Source organism: Cinclus cinclus, chromosome 17, assembly GCF_963662255.1.
Source record: "Cinclus cinclus chromosome 17, bCinCin1.1, whole genome shotgun sequence".
NCBI classification, from domain to species: domain Eukaryota; kingdom Metazoa; phylum Chordata; class Aves; order Passeriformes; family Cinclidae; genus Cinclus; species Cinclus cinclus.
In genome coordinates, this window is record NC_085062.1 from 4005955 (window position 1) to 4019520 (window position 13566).

Here is a 13566-nt window from a genome sequence, read left to right on the forward strand (position 1 = left end):
TTGTTGCTGCAAATTAAATAAAGTCTGGAACAACTTTCATACTCCAATTCCAGACAATTCCTTGGTGCTTATCCCTGTAAAATGAAGCATTTCCAGACAATTCCTTGGTGCTTATTCCTGTAAAATGAAGATAAAAAAGGCTGAGACAGAGAGGGGGCTGTGAGCCACGTGTCCCAGCATTCACAGCTACTGCCAGGGGTCTTGTGATTCACAGGGATCTGAGCAGCTGGGAGAGGGCAGAAGGAGAAGGAAAAGCTGGAGAGGAAGGAGAGCAGGGAGAGGAGGCTGTTGCCCATTCCTGTGCTTTGTACCTGCACTGAGCAGCACGTTCCGCGCCGTCGGATGCCAGGCCACGATGCCAACCCTCTTGGAATGGCCTTCTAGCACTACCACGGGCTCTGTCAGGGACAGGGTGAGCCCATTCTCAGGAATCTGCCACACCTGGAAGGGAAGGGAAAGGAAAGGAAAGGTGCTCAGTCAAGGGCAGCCCCTCCAAAGAGCGCATGGCTCGGCTGCTTCCCACGTCCCGCAGCCGCCAGAGCTGTCACTTCTCGGTGTAAACAGGAAGGGAACTGGGGAGGGAATCGTTCCCAGCTGTCAATAAACCCTTGGCTGATCCATGAGGAACATCCTTCCTCACTCATGTGCCAGCATAAACTCACAGCTCTTCGTGGTGCAACCTCTTTATTTCCATGTCCATGGACCCACTCTGCTGCTGCTCACCAAGTCTGAAATATCTCTCCTGCAGCTCCAGTTCCAGGGGAACAAGCTGCTGTCTTTCCAAACTGTGCTTGTTCCTCAGAGGGATGATGCTGCAGCTCTACCACTGCCTACTTTTCATTTCTTTAGGACCACCAGCAATTCATTTTCCCGTTAGATTCGGGATCCTTTCAGATCACATTTAATCAGGGAAGAGTGGTTTGGTCCTCCAAGAAGCCAGAGCAGCCCAAATCAGCATTGCCTGCTCATTTCTTGCCTGGTTACACAACCTTTCTCTTCCAAACTTCGTCAGGGAAGGGCCATCAGGAGGAGGAACAGCCACCCCAGGATGCCAGAGCACTGGAATTCCAGCAGGAGGGAGGTGGCTTTTGCAGCTGGCAGCAACCAGGGATGGGACAGACAAACCCATCACCCCAAAGCCCCAGGGCAGAATCAGCCCCACCAAAACTATTCCTGCAATTCAGCACTGGACAATCATCTTGGAATTGAATGTGACCTACATAGAGTGTAATAAAAAATGCCATGGAATTCCAGGGAGAGCCCCTCAGGGAGCAGTTGGAGCTGCTGTAGGTAGGTGGCAGCATTAGAGCACATTTGCTTTGCTTCCCATTGTTTGCTGTTCCTGGAGTTGGGAGAACTGGGCTTGCCAGACCCTGCCCACGATGCCCAACAATCTGAGGGATGCGAGGGAGTGGATTTAGGAATCGAGGCAGACTGAGATGGACACGTAGATTTCTGCACTAATCCCAGTTTTTCCCTTCTCAAAGGAACGACTGGCACTTGGAAAAAAAAAAAACCAGCAAGATGCAGAGATTCTTAGTGAGTACCATTTCCCCCCTAAATAACCTAAAACTGATTTAGTTTTTCATGGATACAGCTCCCAGTGCCATCCTTCCCAGTACCCTCAGCACCCTAGGAGGAATGACCGCGATGGGAACATTTCCCCAGGAGAGGATTCCTCTGCAAGGGGTGACAATGGGCACAGCCCCAAAGATGTCAGAGCTCCAGGAGCCTTTGGACAAGGCTCTCAGGCACAGGGTGAGATTGTTGGGATGTCTGTGCAGGGCCAGGATCAAACCTGGTTCACAGAAAAATTACAGAACTTTGGATGAGGACTTACCCTGCCAAGGGGGAAGACTCAGTTCTGTTCTGCACCATCTCAGCCAGGAAGGATCTTGAGATCCCTCTGAGCAAGTGCAAAGGGGCCAGAAAACTCCAGAACCAAATTGAAACATAAGACAGCAAGTGCAGAGGGTGAAAAAGGGAAGGGAGGCAAAATCCCAGTGAAAGAAGGGGTTTCTTTTAAAACCTCTGGAGGACAGATGGAAATTTCTGTCAGGTAAAGCCCTGGAAGCTGGCAGCAGCTGCAGAGCAGTGTAATCCTGGGCAGATTTCAGACTACTGACCCAATAATCCTGCCTGCTACTCCCAAAAATAATAAAGAAACGAGTGTGAAAGGTCAGGGCATGGTCCCAACTGGCCCAGCCCCTCGTTCCTGCACAGGGTGTGGGGGTCTGGCTTCAGCTGGGACAGGGAAATTACAGAATTTTGGATGCAGGACTTACCCTGCCCAGGGGGAGGATTCGGGATGACTCCAAGGAAACCTTAAAATGCTGCAGGATTGCCTGGGCTTTAGGAATTGCTGTCTGCTCTCCCTCCCGTGGGTGTCTGGGTGTTTTTTGGGGGGTTTGATGTTATCAAGGCTGTTTGTTTGTGCAGGAGGAAGTGGAGCTGTGGCACAGCTGAGGGAGAGGTTTAGGGCTGCAGGAAGGGCAGCAGGGGAAGGTTTTGCACAAACAGCACGTGAGAAAGAAAACAAAGCAAATTTTTCTTTCATCCCCTTTAAAGAGAAGCAAAAACTGCCTCCTCTGGCTCTGCACAAGTTGAAAAGAAGATAAATCCATGTTTAGAAAAAACATTACTTCCTACAAAATATATTTCAATTTTTATCATTTTAAGAAAGGAAGCAATTGAATTTGAGGCCTGGATTTATCCATGGCCCTGCTCCAATATCCCTGCAGGAAGAGGCTCTAGGTGCATCATTTTTGCAGGGTCAGACTTTTTCCTCATTCCCCCTGTCCTGGTTGGTGGCTCAGGTCACTGCAAGGATTCTCTCTGATTTTTAAAGGAATTTGCTCCATCACATGAGCTCTGCCCTGGCCTTTCCACACAAATTCCTTAAAATCCACCTTCTGATAAAGGAAATTTTCTATATCTGAGGAAGGGCCTCAACACCATCTACAAATCTTTACCCACTAAAACATTTTCCAGCTGAATGAAAAGCCTGCAGTACATCAGAGCCGTTCAGCACAACATCAAGCAGGAATATTTAAGTAATTCCTCATTTTTTGGCACAAGGAAACAATTCTTCCAAGGGAAGAGGCCACAGAAAGCATTTGCAAGGGCTCTAAAGGAAGTATTTGGAGAGGTCCTCTCCTCTTTCCCAGTCCCCTCTCCAATGCTATGTCTGGTATTCCCAACACCAAAATTCTTCAAGGTTTATGTGCAGGTGGTGTAAAAATCTGGGAATTTCTTTAGAGGAAAAGGTTTCTGGCTTTGGATAGGACCAAGTTTTAGCTTCCTTGTGCCACACGGGGGCTGCAGAGTTATGGCTGCAGGGAATCAATCCTCTCCACCTGGAGACAGTGGTTTGCACCTCAAATCCATGTTCTCTCCCTCAATACCATCCCAAATTTATGTTCTCTCCCTGAATGCAAATCCACATTCTCTTCCTCAACACTGTCCCAAATCCAAGCTCTCTCCCTCATACCATCCCAAATCCACACTCTCCCTCTCAACACCATCCCAAATCCATGTTCTCTCCAAATCCATGTTCTCTCCAATACCCGTCTGGCTGACTTAGCTGAGATCTCTTGTGGCAGAGGATGAGATCCTAAATCCCCAAGTGCCAGGGCACAAATGATCTTTAAGAACAAGTTTTTTTCTCCAGCAGCTGGAATTGCCACAGAATTCCCCACATCACTTTTCCTTGTCTCCCCCCAGCAGAGCTCAGAGCCCAGGAACAGCCACATGTCCTGGAAAGATCCCTGGGTTTATTCCCTTCAGGCTGCTCAGGAAACAGGACCCAAAGCCTTTATCAAGGAAAACAGGATACTGAACTACCCATGCCAGGCCAGAAAAGCAATTAGAACTGGGAAAGCTCACTAGCTCATTCTCAAAAGTCCAAGCCAGGCATGTTCTTTACACACCAGTGCAGTTCCCAACTGTCCCAAATGATTTGGGATCCATCATTTCCCATTCCAAACCTCCAGCTAACACACCCCCAGCATCTTCCAAGCCCTGCACATCCCTGATCCTGGAAACACAGCAAGGACTCACCTACTCCCCCTTCCACTCCAGACAGGTCACAACAAACACAACCTTTGTACAAAGGTGCAAACCCCCAGGCAGCTCCACCCTGAGGCCTTCCCACATGGGTGTTGCCTCCAGGGATGGATGGGAAGCTCATCCCCACCTTGGGATGTGTGGAGAGCCCCCAGAGTCCAGCAGGAGGTGCAGATTCCTGCAGGATTCACATCAGGGTGGTGTGAGGGAGAGAGTGTAGATTTGGAATGGTGTGAGGGAGAGATCTTGTCCACTTGGACAAGCATTTGGACAACTCAAATGTCAGTTTTACTCCAAAATTCAGTCCCTCTGGAGCCTCCCAACATACTTCTCATTGAACTTGGATTACAGACTTATTTTGCCTCCAAGGAAGCAGCTCTGGGCCTTCACTGATGTCCACATTTCAGAAACATTCCCAATGCACAGCCCTTCTACATCCCAGTTGGAGAAACAATCCTACATCCTTCCAACGCTCAGCTGCAGCCCAGTAGTGAGCTTTGCAGACACAGAAGTTGTTGTTTTGTTTAATATTAAATATAGCCTGTTCTGTTAACATGCTGCAGCTTCCAAGACTGAGAGATCACAGGCAAAAGCTGTCCCAGGAAAAGGCTCTTGGGAAGAATCCCCTCCCATACATTTTAATGATGAACAGAAGCAAAGGAATTTATCTGACATGATCTATAATAAGATTTCAATATAACATTCAGCCTACAGCATTTCTAAATATGGCCAAATATCCCTGGAGTTATTTGGCATTATTTCATCTTCCAAGGATTTTCTTTCACTTATTCTGCTGTGTTTGCATACACAGGATTCCACATCCATCACAGAGCAAGCCTGACTGGGCTATCACTGAGTTAAAACAGGTCTCAATCCAAGGCTGGCAGGTGCAGAATTTGGGATTATTTTTATTTATTTATGGAAAAAAAAAAGACCTTTTGACACCTGCTCAAAGCTTGGAGATACAGGGAAAATTTCAAGTGACTCACTTAACTCAAGGGTTGAAAGAATCCTGGAAGCTGCTGGGCTCATTCCCTTCACCATCCCTACCTCTTCCCAACACACAATTCCACATCCATTGGGATATTTGAGTTAAGGAACCACTTGTCTTCTCAAAGCTTGACAAATCAGAACACCTCACCACAGACTGGCACTCTCATTCCTCTTCCCAAACATCAAAGCCTAGGGGAAGGAAAAATGGAAGAAGTTCTTCCCTGTGAGAGTGGTGAGACCCTGGCACAGGTTTGGCCATCTCTGGAAGTGTCCAAGGCCAGGTTGAACACGGAGGGTGTCTATGGAAGGTGTCCCTGCCCATGGCAAGGGTTGAAATGGGATGAGCTTTAAGTCCCTTCCAACCCAAACCCTTCCATGACAACTCTGCCCTCACCTCACCTCACCTCACCTCAGAACAGGAGGTTCCTGGAGACACCTGCAGGAATTCCAGAGTGCTTTGGAGCAGGGAGCAAAACCCACCCCACAAGGAACACTCACCATGACAGTGCAGTCCTCGGAGCCGCTGGCGATGACCTGGTCATTGTGGGGACACCAATCGATGTCCAGCACTGGCCCCGTGTGGCCACACACTGTGGGGTAGGACTTGTCAATCCTGCCTGTCTGGAGAGAAGAAGAAGAAGGAGAGCTGTGAAATCCCAAAGGAAGGTGTTTCCCAACCCTCTCTTTGCTCTTTCATACCCACAGTTCCATGAGATTTGAACTCATGGATCAGCAGAGGAAAAAGACCAGCAGCTCTTCTCCCCAGCATCCATGAGCTGGGAACTCCCCAGCGAGCAAGGAAAGGGTTCAGAGATCCAGCACAGCAGGGCTGTGATCCCACATCTCAGCATCTGCTGCCACACCATCCCTTTGCCCATCCCAACTTTTTGGGAAGAGCAAAGCTCTGGTTTCATCTGTGCTTCCCAACAGAGACAGCTGAAGACAACCAAGCTAAAAATGTGATTGGAGGGCGTTGTTGGTCACTGAATTTACCAGGTTCCTTAAAACAGAGGGATTTTGTTTGGATGGGAAGATTTTAGGACGTAGCTGTGCAGAGGAAAATATTGTTTTGAGGAATAAATGTTGCCAACATGTGATAGGCACACCTGATCCACATATATCTCTCCATGGCCAGAGGACTGAGGCCACCAATGCCAAGCTTCCTGCAGGGATAACATTTCCAAAAAAACAAAGTTAACGAGCCACTTAAACCTGAATTGGGAGAAATCCAGTGATGCCAACCCAGCTGATGCTGAGACACCACTTCTGCCCAAGTTTGCGTTTTGCTGAGGAGCCCCTGAAGATCCTGAAGCACCTGATCCCCCCCTAACAGCTGATTCCACAAAAAAAGAAGGAAAAGGAAAATCACTCTCATCACCCTTCTCTCTCTTGTCCAAGCCTTGCACACAAGGGAAGCAATATTTACAATACTGAAGATGCACAGCAGTAACAGCAGGGTGAGAAGGAGACTCCTCCACTTCCACAGCCACACCCCTGCTCCTGCTCCATGGGGTTTTGTTTCCAGGGAATGACCTTTTCATGATGAGTGATGGGAGAAGAGACATGGTAGGAAGAGGTCTGGGATGGGGTCGTCTTCTTTTGTGTTTAAACACGCGGAAGAAATGGTTGGAATTTCACTTGTGCCATTGCATGGTAACATTCCCCAACCTTGGAGGTGACATTCCTTAATTTATGCCTCCCACCCTGCTCCATGTGGGAGGCTGCTCCTATTCAAGGCTAATAAGCAGAATAATGCTGGACATTGGCTTTTGAGGATGACTGATCTGGAGCCCTCCACAAACAGCAAAACAAGATCTTGATCCCAAAAGATTCCACTAGCTCCTAAATGGCCAAATTTAGGCTTCAAAAGGAAAAAAGTCTCAGTGATTCAGCTGCCTTTGGAATTATTAAAAGGGGAAGAGTTGTAGAAGAAAAGCCATAAACCTGCCATTCAAAAATTAAAGCCTGTGTAATCCCTCTTGGATGCCATAATGTGAAATAGGATTAAAAAAATTAATACACCCAACTGCCATGTAAAATTCATCCATTTTAATTTACCCAATTAAAAGGAGAATCATGCAGAGCACACCAACTGCAGAAGGCACATGACAGGCCACAGACAAATACAGGCGTGAACCATAAAGGAAAAATAGGAATAATAATGCAAAATGTCAGGGACTGCCTGTTCTGGCTCCATGGCAGGAATCAGTGGGATCCTCCAGGAGGAGCTCCTGGTAATTTTTTCCAGGCTGCACGAGCATTTGTTGGATCAGTTCTGCGTTTTTACAGGCATTTATTGCTGTGGGGAGGGGGAAAAAAAATAATATGAGCAAATTAAAGCCCAAACTTCACCTTTCAATTTTGATCACGATGAACCTGCACAGCCTGAGCAGGAGCAGCCAAGAGCCTGTGACAGCAGTGACACCCAGGAGCTGCTTCCCACACCTGCGACGGAGCTCAGCTCTTAAACCAGGATCTGCACTTCCATAAAGAGCTTCCAGAATCATGGAATGGCTTGGAAGGACCTTAAAGATTATCCAGGGCCACCCCCTGTCCTGGGCAGAGACACCCTTCATTATTCCAGGTTGCTCCAAGCCCTGTCCAACCTGGTCTTGGACACTTCCAGGGATCCAGAGGCAGCCACAGCTTCTCTGGGAAACCTCTGCCAGGGCCTCACCACCTTCACAGTCAGGAATTTCTTCCCAGTATCCCGTCTAAATCTACCCACTTTTATCTTAAAGCCATTCCTCCATGTCCTATCTCTCCATCTCTTGTCCCCAGTCCCTCTCCAGCTCTCCTGGAAGCTCCTTTAGGCTCTGGAAGAGGCTCTGAGCTCTCACTGGAGTCTTCTCCAGGTGAACACCCACAGCTCTCCCAGCCTGGCTCCAGCTCTCAGACCATCTCTGCTCTCCTCTGGCCTCCTCTGGACTCTCTCCAACAGTTCCACACTCTTCCTGTGCTGGGATCCCAGAGCTGGAGGCAGCTCTGCAGGTGGGGTCTCACCTGAGCAGGGCAGAGGAGCAGAATTCCCTGTGCATCACCTCCAAATATCCCCCTCTCCCTGCCTGCACCAGGAGTGACACCAAGCCCTGTTTCCAACAGGGAACAGGCAGGAAGGATGGGGAAAGGTGATATTATTCAGCAGCAGCGTGGGAGAGGCAGCAACCTGAAGCTTGTTTATCCACAAAGAATTATTAAACCAAGGAAGAGAGGACAAAGCAAGAGCAGATGTCCCACACAGCAACTCCCTGGGATCTGGCAGAGGGAGACAATCCCAGGGAGATGAAGAACCAAGAGGCATCAACATCTTCACTTGGGCATGAAAGGAGAGACTCTGCAGCTCACCAGGCTCCAGGAATAATCCCAGAATCATTCAGGTTGGAAAGGTCCCCAAGATCATCCAACCTGTGACCAATCCTCCACCTTGTCACCCTGAGTGCCACATCTGATCCTTCCTTGGGCACCGCTGGGGACGTACAAAAAATGAGCATCAAAACGAGACTAAATAAGGACATAAAGACGCTGCTGGAGGCCCCAGTGGGGTGAGCATGAGCCCCAACCCTTTGAGAGAAGCTCCTGCCTTGTGGTCAGAGGCACCAAACAGTCTCTGCAGAGCAGAGGAAACCACAGTGTTTTCCTGAGCGTGTCCCCGGAGCTCGGCCGCGCTTCCCAAGGCGCCGCGTCCGCCCCTCGTCACCAACACCTCCACCAGAGACCCTCCCAAGGCACTGTGGGGACACCACAGGACAGCCACCCACAGCACCACCCCAGGGCTCACCCCTCAGGCTGAGCAATGGGCAGCTTTGAATTCAGGGATTTTTTTTTTTTACCACCTCTCAGCATCGCTTTTGAAAATTCCATCCATCAGATTCCTCCCCTTGCCAGAATTCTGCCCCCCTGGAGCAGGGAACCCCAGCTTCCAGCATTGTACTGTACTTGGAAAAGCTGGAAAAATCAGTATTTTAGGGGATTTGCCCAAAGGGAAAGCCCAGGAAAGCTGTAGTGGGGTTGTAAAACCCACCAGGCTGCAAAAACATCACCAAATCCTATGGTTTTCAACACAATTCCGTCCCAATTCCAGAACACCACGAGGTTTGGCAATGTGGTTGCAAGCTGGGTGTGTTTCCATGGTACTTTAATGCTCCCAGGTTTGGGGATTTATTTATTTATTTGTAAAATGTAATCTTATAATTAGGAGAGGATTTTAAATAAATCTCAACTGCTGATACACAGCTTAAAATTAACTTTAAGAAATTTGATCCTTCTCATAATCCACTGGGGCTGAGGTTTGACACATTCCTGATAACTTGTGAAATCCAGAGTTGTATTTTATAAGATGTTGGTCAAAAAGGTGAATTTGAGGATTTTTAATAAAGTTGGTGTTGACTGAACACACATTTGAAATTCAGGTGTTTCAGCAAGGGGCAAATTTGCCTTACTAAATTTATCTTAATTATTAAATATTCCATGTATTCCAGATCAGAAAAAAGAAGTTAAATCATCAGAAATATTAAACCCAGAACAGAAAAAATGCGACAGATGAGAAGAAAAAATATAAAAATATTATTAAATCCAAAAGGGATGGATAAGCAACACAAGAAAAGTGCTCCTAAAAGTGGGAGTTTTATGAATTAATTTGAGTGTCTTGTGATCGTTTCTCTGCCAGAAAAGGGCATTTGGTGGCAGGAAACAGCTCATGGATTATGGTAAAAATATCAGGGAGAACAGCTGCTTCCCCAGCCCATGGCTGTGCTCCTTGAAATCTCCATTTAAATTAGGGAAGTGGCATCGAGTTGCACAAGCCAAAGCAGCTCCCCCCTCACTCTGCACAAGTTTGAGGAAGGAAATCAGGTCACAACTGCAAAGTTTGAAAGCCCAACCGACTGCACCTCTTCTCTGCTAGAGAAAATGCTCCTGTTTTCTTTAAATTGTGGATTTTCCTTTAAAAAAAATTAAGTTTCATCCAGGGAAGCTGAACTTCTGAGCACTGACCCTCCATCTCTGGCTGCAGCAGCTGGGTCTGGAGGAGGCATATGGGAGAAAACTGGGCTGAAATGGAAGCTCCTGCCCATGCCCAACAGCCACCCCACAGCCCAATCCAGGCATCCAGAACTAATCTGGAAGATTAGGAAGTGTTATTCCCAAAAGATCCACTGGAAAGTCAGGCAATAAGACACCACTGTGCTCTCCAAGAATCCCTCAGCAGCGCTCCCGTTCTTGTTGTCACCTCGGCAGCTGCAGGGCTGTGACACTGGATATTGGGGAAATTTTCTTCACTGGAAGGGTGGTCAAGCATAGAAGAGACTCCCCAAGGAAGTGGAGGAGTCACCATCCATGGAAGTGTTAAAACACAAGAAGTTGGGGCATTTTGTGATGTGGTTTTGTGGGAATGGAGGCACTCGGTGAAAGGTTGGACTTGATGAGGTTGGAGGTCTTCTCCAACCTTAAGGATTCCATGATTCTATGATTCCATCCCAGATGCCACAGAATGGCTTTAAAAAGGGGAAAAAAAAAAAACCCAAAAAAACTCAACACAAACAGTCCTCGCAGCCCCACCCCAACCTGCAAAATCCCATCACTCAGAGCTGGGAGTGCAGCACAGCTCCAGCATTTCCATGGATATCTATCCCAGAAATTACATTACAATTAAAAAGGCACAGTCACTGTTTTTTTTTTTTTCCTTCTCCAAAGCAGTTCATCCCCCCTGCTCCCTCCCAGCTGCAGGAAATCCAATGGGTATCCCAGAGGCTGAGGACTCTGGACAGAGTGGTAAAATCCTGCTGCTGTTCAGAGGATGAGCATCCAGAGAGAGCAGAGCTGCTGGGCAAGGAGAAGGGATCCACAGGGATCATCCCCACCAGCTGGGAACAGATGATCCCTAGTACAACTTCCATTTTCATTACTGGACAAAGCCCTACAATTGCAGAAATACTTGTACAAACCTCTGACTGTAAGACAGGGGCTGCAATTTGTTGTATTTTTTTCCCTGGAGGAATGAGATCCATTAGCCCCTCTGCTGCCCTCTCTCCCCTACTACATTAGAAGCTGATGATCCATTGGAATCAAGCTGGCAGTGATAAATATAAGCTTCTTTTTATAGAGAAAAATCCAAGGTGAAAATAAAAGGACAAAATCCATCATACTCCCCCCTAAAATGGCTGGAAAGACTCAATAAACCCATCACATCAAAAGCCTCCTGATTTTATTTTACACGTAGTTCAGAAAAGGATGATTTTCTTTCTCCCAAATCCTTCCTGATGGAATAGGAATTGTGAAGAGCTGCTTAACAACTCTCATATGCCATGGATGAACACCAAGGCCTGTCACTTGCAGAACAACATATTCCTTGGAGATCATTCCCGAGGTGTGCACGCCCCCACCCACATGCTAATTGCCTCTCAGGGCACCATCTGATTCCAGATCCTGCAGGAATGCTGCTGGTGGTGAAGGGGGTGCAGGAAGGGATCAGGAAAATGGAAAATCTAATAAAAGCTATATCCAAAGGGGACTGAATAAACCTCTGGTAAAGGCCTTATATAACACAACTCGGGGCTGAACGGATCTTTCTGCATGAACTCAAACAAAACAGAACATTTGCAGCAGATTTTTCTGTGCAGATAAAAACTGCAAAGAGTTTTTGAAGAGGGGAAGAAAGAAATTTTTCTCTAGTTCTGCTGGAACACTAGCACCAGAACCACCTCCTGAATCCAGTTGTTTCCAAATCATCCTACCCAACATATCAAGAAACCCAGAGAATTTTTATCTTGTACCTTCCCTGTGTCCTCAGAGCTTTCCCTGGGACAAGGCTCAGAGAAAACCAACTCTATGACCACAGCCCAGAACAAGCAGGGAAGTTTCCAGTTCTTTCCCTGGTGAGCAGTTAATGCTGATTACCCTGGCTCTTATCACCTACACAACCCTGACCGAGAGGAATTACAGCTTTTCCAAACTATGTGGCTCGTTCCAACAGAGGCCAACCCTCCAGACCAAGCAACCTGTGGGAATTAAATTGTCTGATGCTCAGCAGCTCCTGCCGGAGCATGGGAATGGCGAATTCCTGGCAAAGCCCCTGCACATGTGCGTGCAAGAAAACAGGAAGTTCAGACAAAGCATTTCCACAGCCAGCAAAGCCGGCTCGGCTGCACTGGCTGCGGCTACTCCGGGAGCTGCGGGGATGGAAAGGGGACGCAGCTCCTGGGTTTCCCACTTGGCAGGGGGGATGCCGGAGAGACTCTCGGCGGCACGTGGGAGCTGCGGACGCGGCGGGGACGTGGGCGCAAAGGGGTTAATTCGCGCGCGCGCACACACACACACACACACACACACACACACACACACACACACACACACACACACACACACGGGTTATACCGCGCACGCACGGGTTAATGAATTCCCGGGCGCACGGGTACATTCCCGCGCGCAGGGGGTTAATAAATTCCCGCGAACAGGAGTTCATGAATTCCCGCGCGCACGCGTTAATTCCCGCGCACTTGCCGCGCCGCGCCCCCGCCCCCGCCAATCAGCGCGGCGGCCGCGAGCGCTGCCATGACCATATAAGGTAAAAAGCCGCGGCCGCCGCAGTGCCGCTGCGGAGGGCGAGGGTGCGCGCGCGCGGAGGGGCGGGGCTGGCGGAGGAGGGGGCGGGGCTTCCCCTCCCTCCGGTGGCCCGTTCCTTCCTTCCCCCACCTTCCATCGCCACCGAGCTCATGAGTGCGGGGAGAGGGAGTTTTTTTGGGAGCTCATCCCATTCAAAAAACACCCCCAGATCTCCCGCCCAGCGCCGGGAGACACCGGCCCGGCAGCGACAAACCCCGGCCATAACAAAAGCCTGAAATATCACTGAAAATTGGTAAGAAAAAGCAGATTAAAACGAGTAAAATCTCCCCTTTCTTGTGTTCGTCCCGCACCGAGGGTCAGCCACATCCCAGGTAAATCCCAGTGAACCGCAAAGCGCTGGGTTTGAGCAGCCACGATGGCGTTATGGGACATTTCCCCTGCAGAAATGCAGCAAGTGTATTTTTATGGCTCATTTTTAAAACCAGCCCGAACCCTGGGCTGAAAGGAAAATTGCCGTCTTTTATTTAATTTTTTTTTTTGCTTGAATATAACAACAAGGATTTTGCTGCGGGGAGCTTAATAAATATCTCTGCTAAACGGGCTCAAAGAGAAATCCAAATGTTATTTAGGGTGTTGAAGGAACTGAAGGAACAATTTCATCAGCCCGGGCTATAAAAATAAATGCGGAACACAGGAACTGGTTAGGAGAGCCAGAAAAGCACTGCATTGCAAAAGAACGTGTCAGGCTGGGGATGAGGGACACAGCTCCTCCAGCTTCCCATGGAACCTCCTCAGATGTGGGTATTAAATGGTTGTGGAAGGCAGGAATGGAGCTGAGGGCAGTGATAAATAGAGGGTGGGAGGAAGAACAGAATGGATGCGAATGCAACGCCAAAGATGGCACTAAAAATGCAAAAGGGCACTCAGAATTAGCAGGAATTTCTGCCA

General features: G+C 48.4%; 1 protein-coding gene across 3 annotated transcripts in view; it reads right to left on the reverse strand.

Moving 5' to 3' along the window:
• Nucleotides 1-13566, reverse strand: part of CORO1C (coronin 1C) — a 39841-nt gene that overhangs the window by 7058 nt on the left and 19217 nt on the right. For all 3 annotated transcript variants that reach the window (XM_062504611.1, XM_062504612.1, XM_062504610.1), the window contains exons 3-4: nt 5557-5679; nt 312-441 (exon numbers count right to left, since the gene is read on the reverse strand). In XM_062504611.1, coding sequence (XP_062360595.1) covers nt 312-441; nt 5557-5679 — 253 coding nt within the window. The remainder of the gene's footprint in view (nt 1-311; nt 442-5556; nt 5680-13566) is intronic.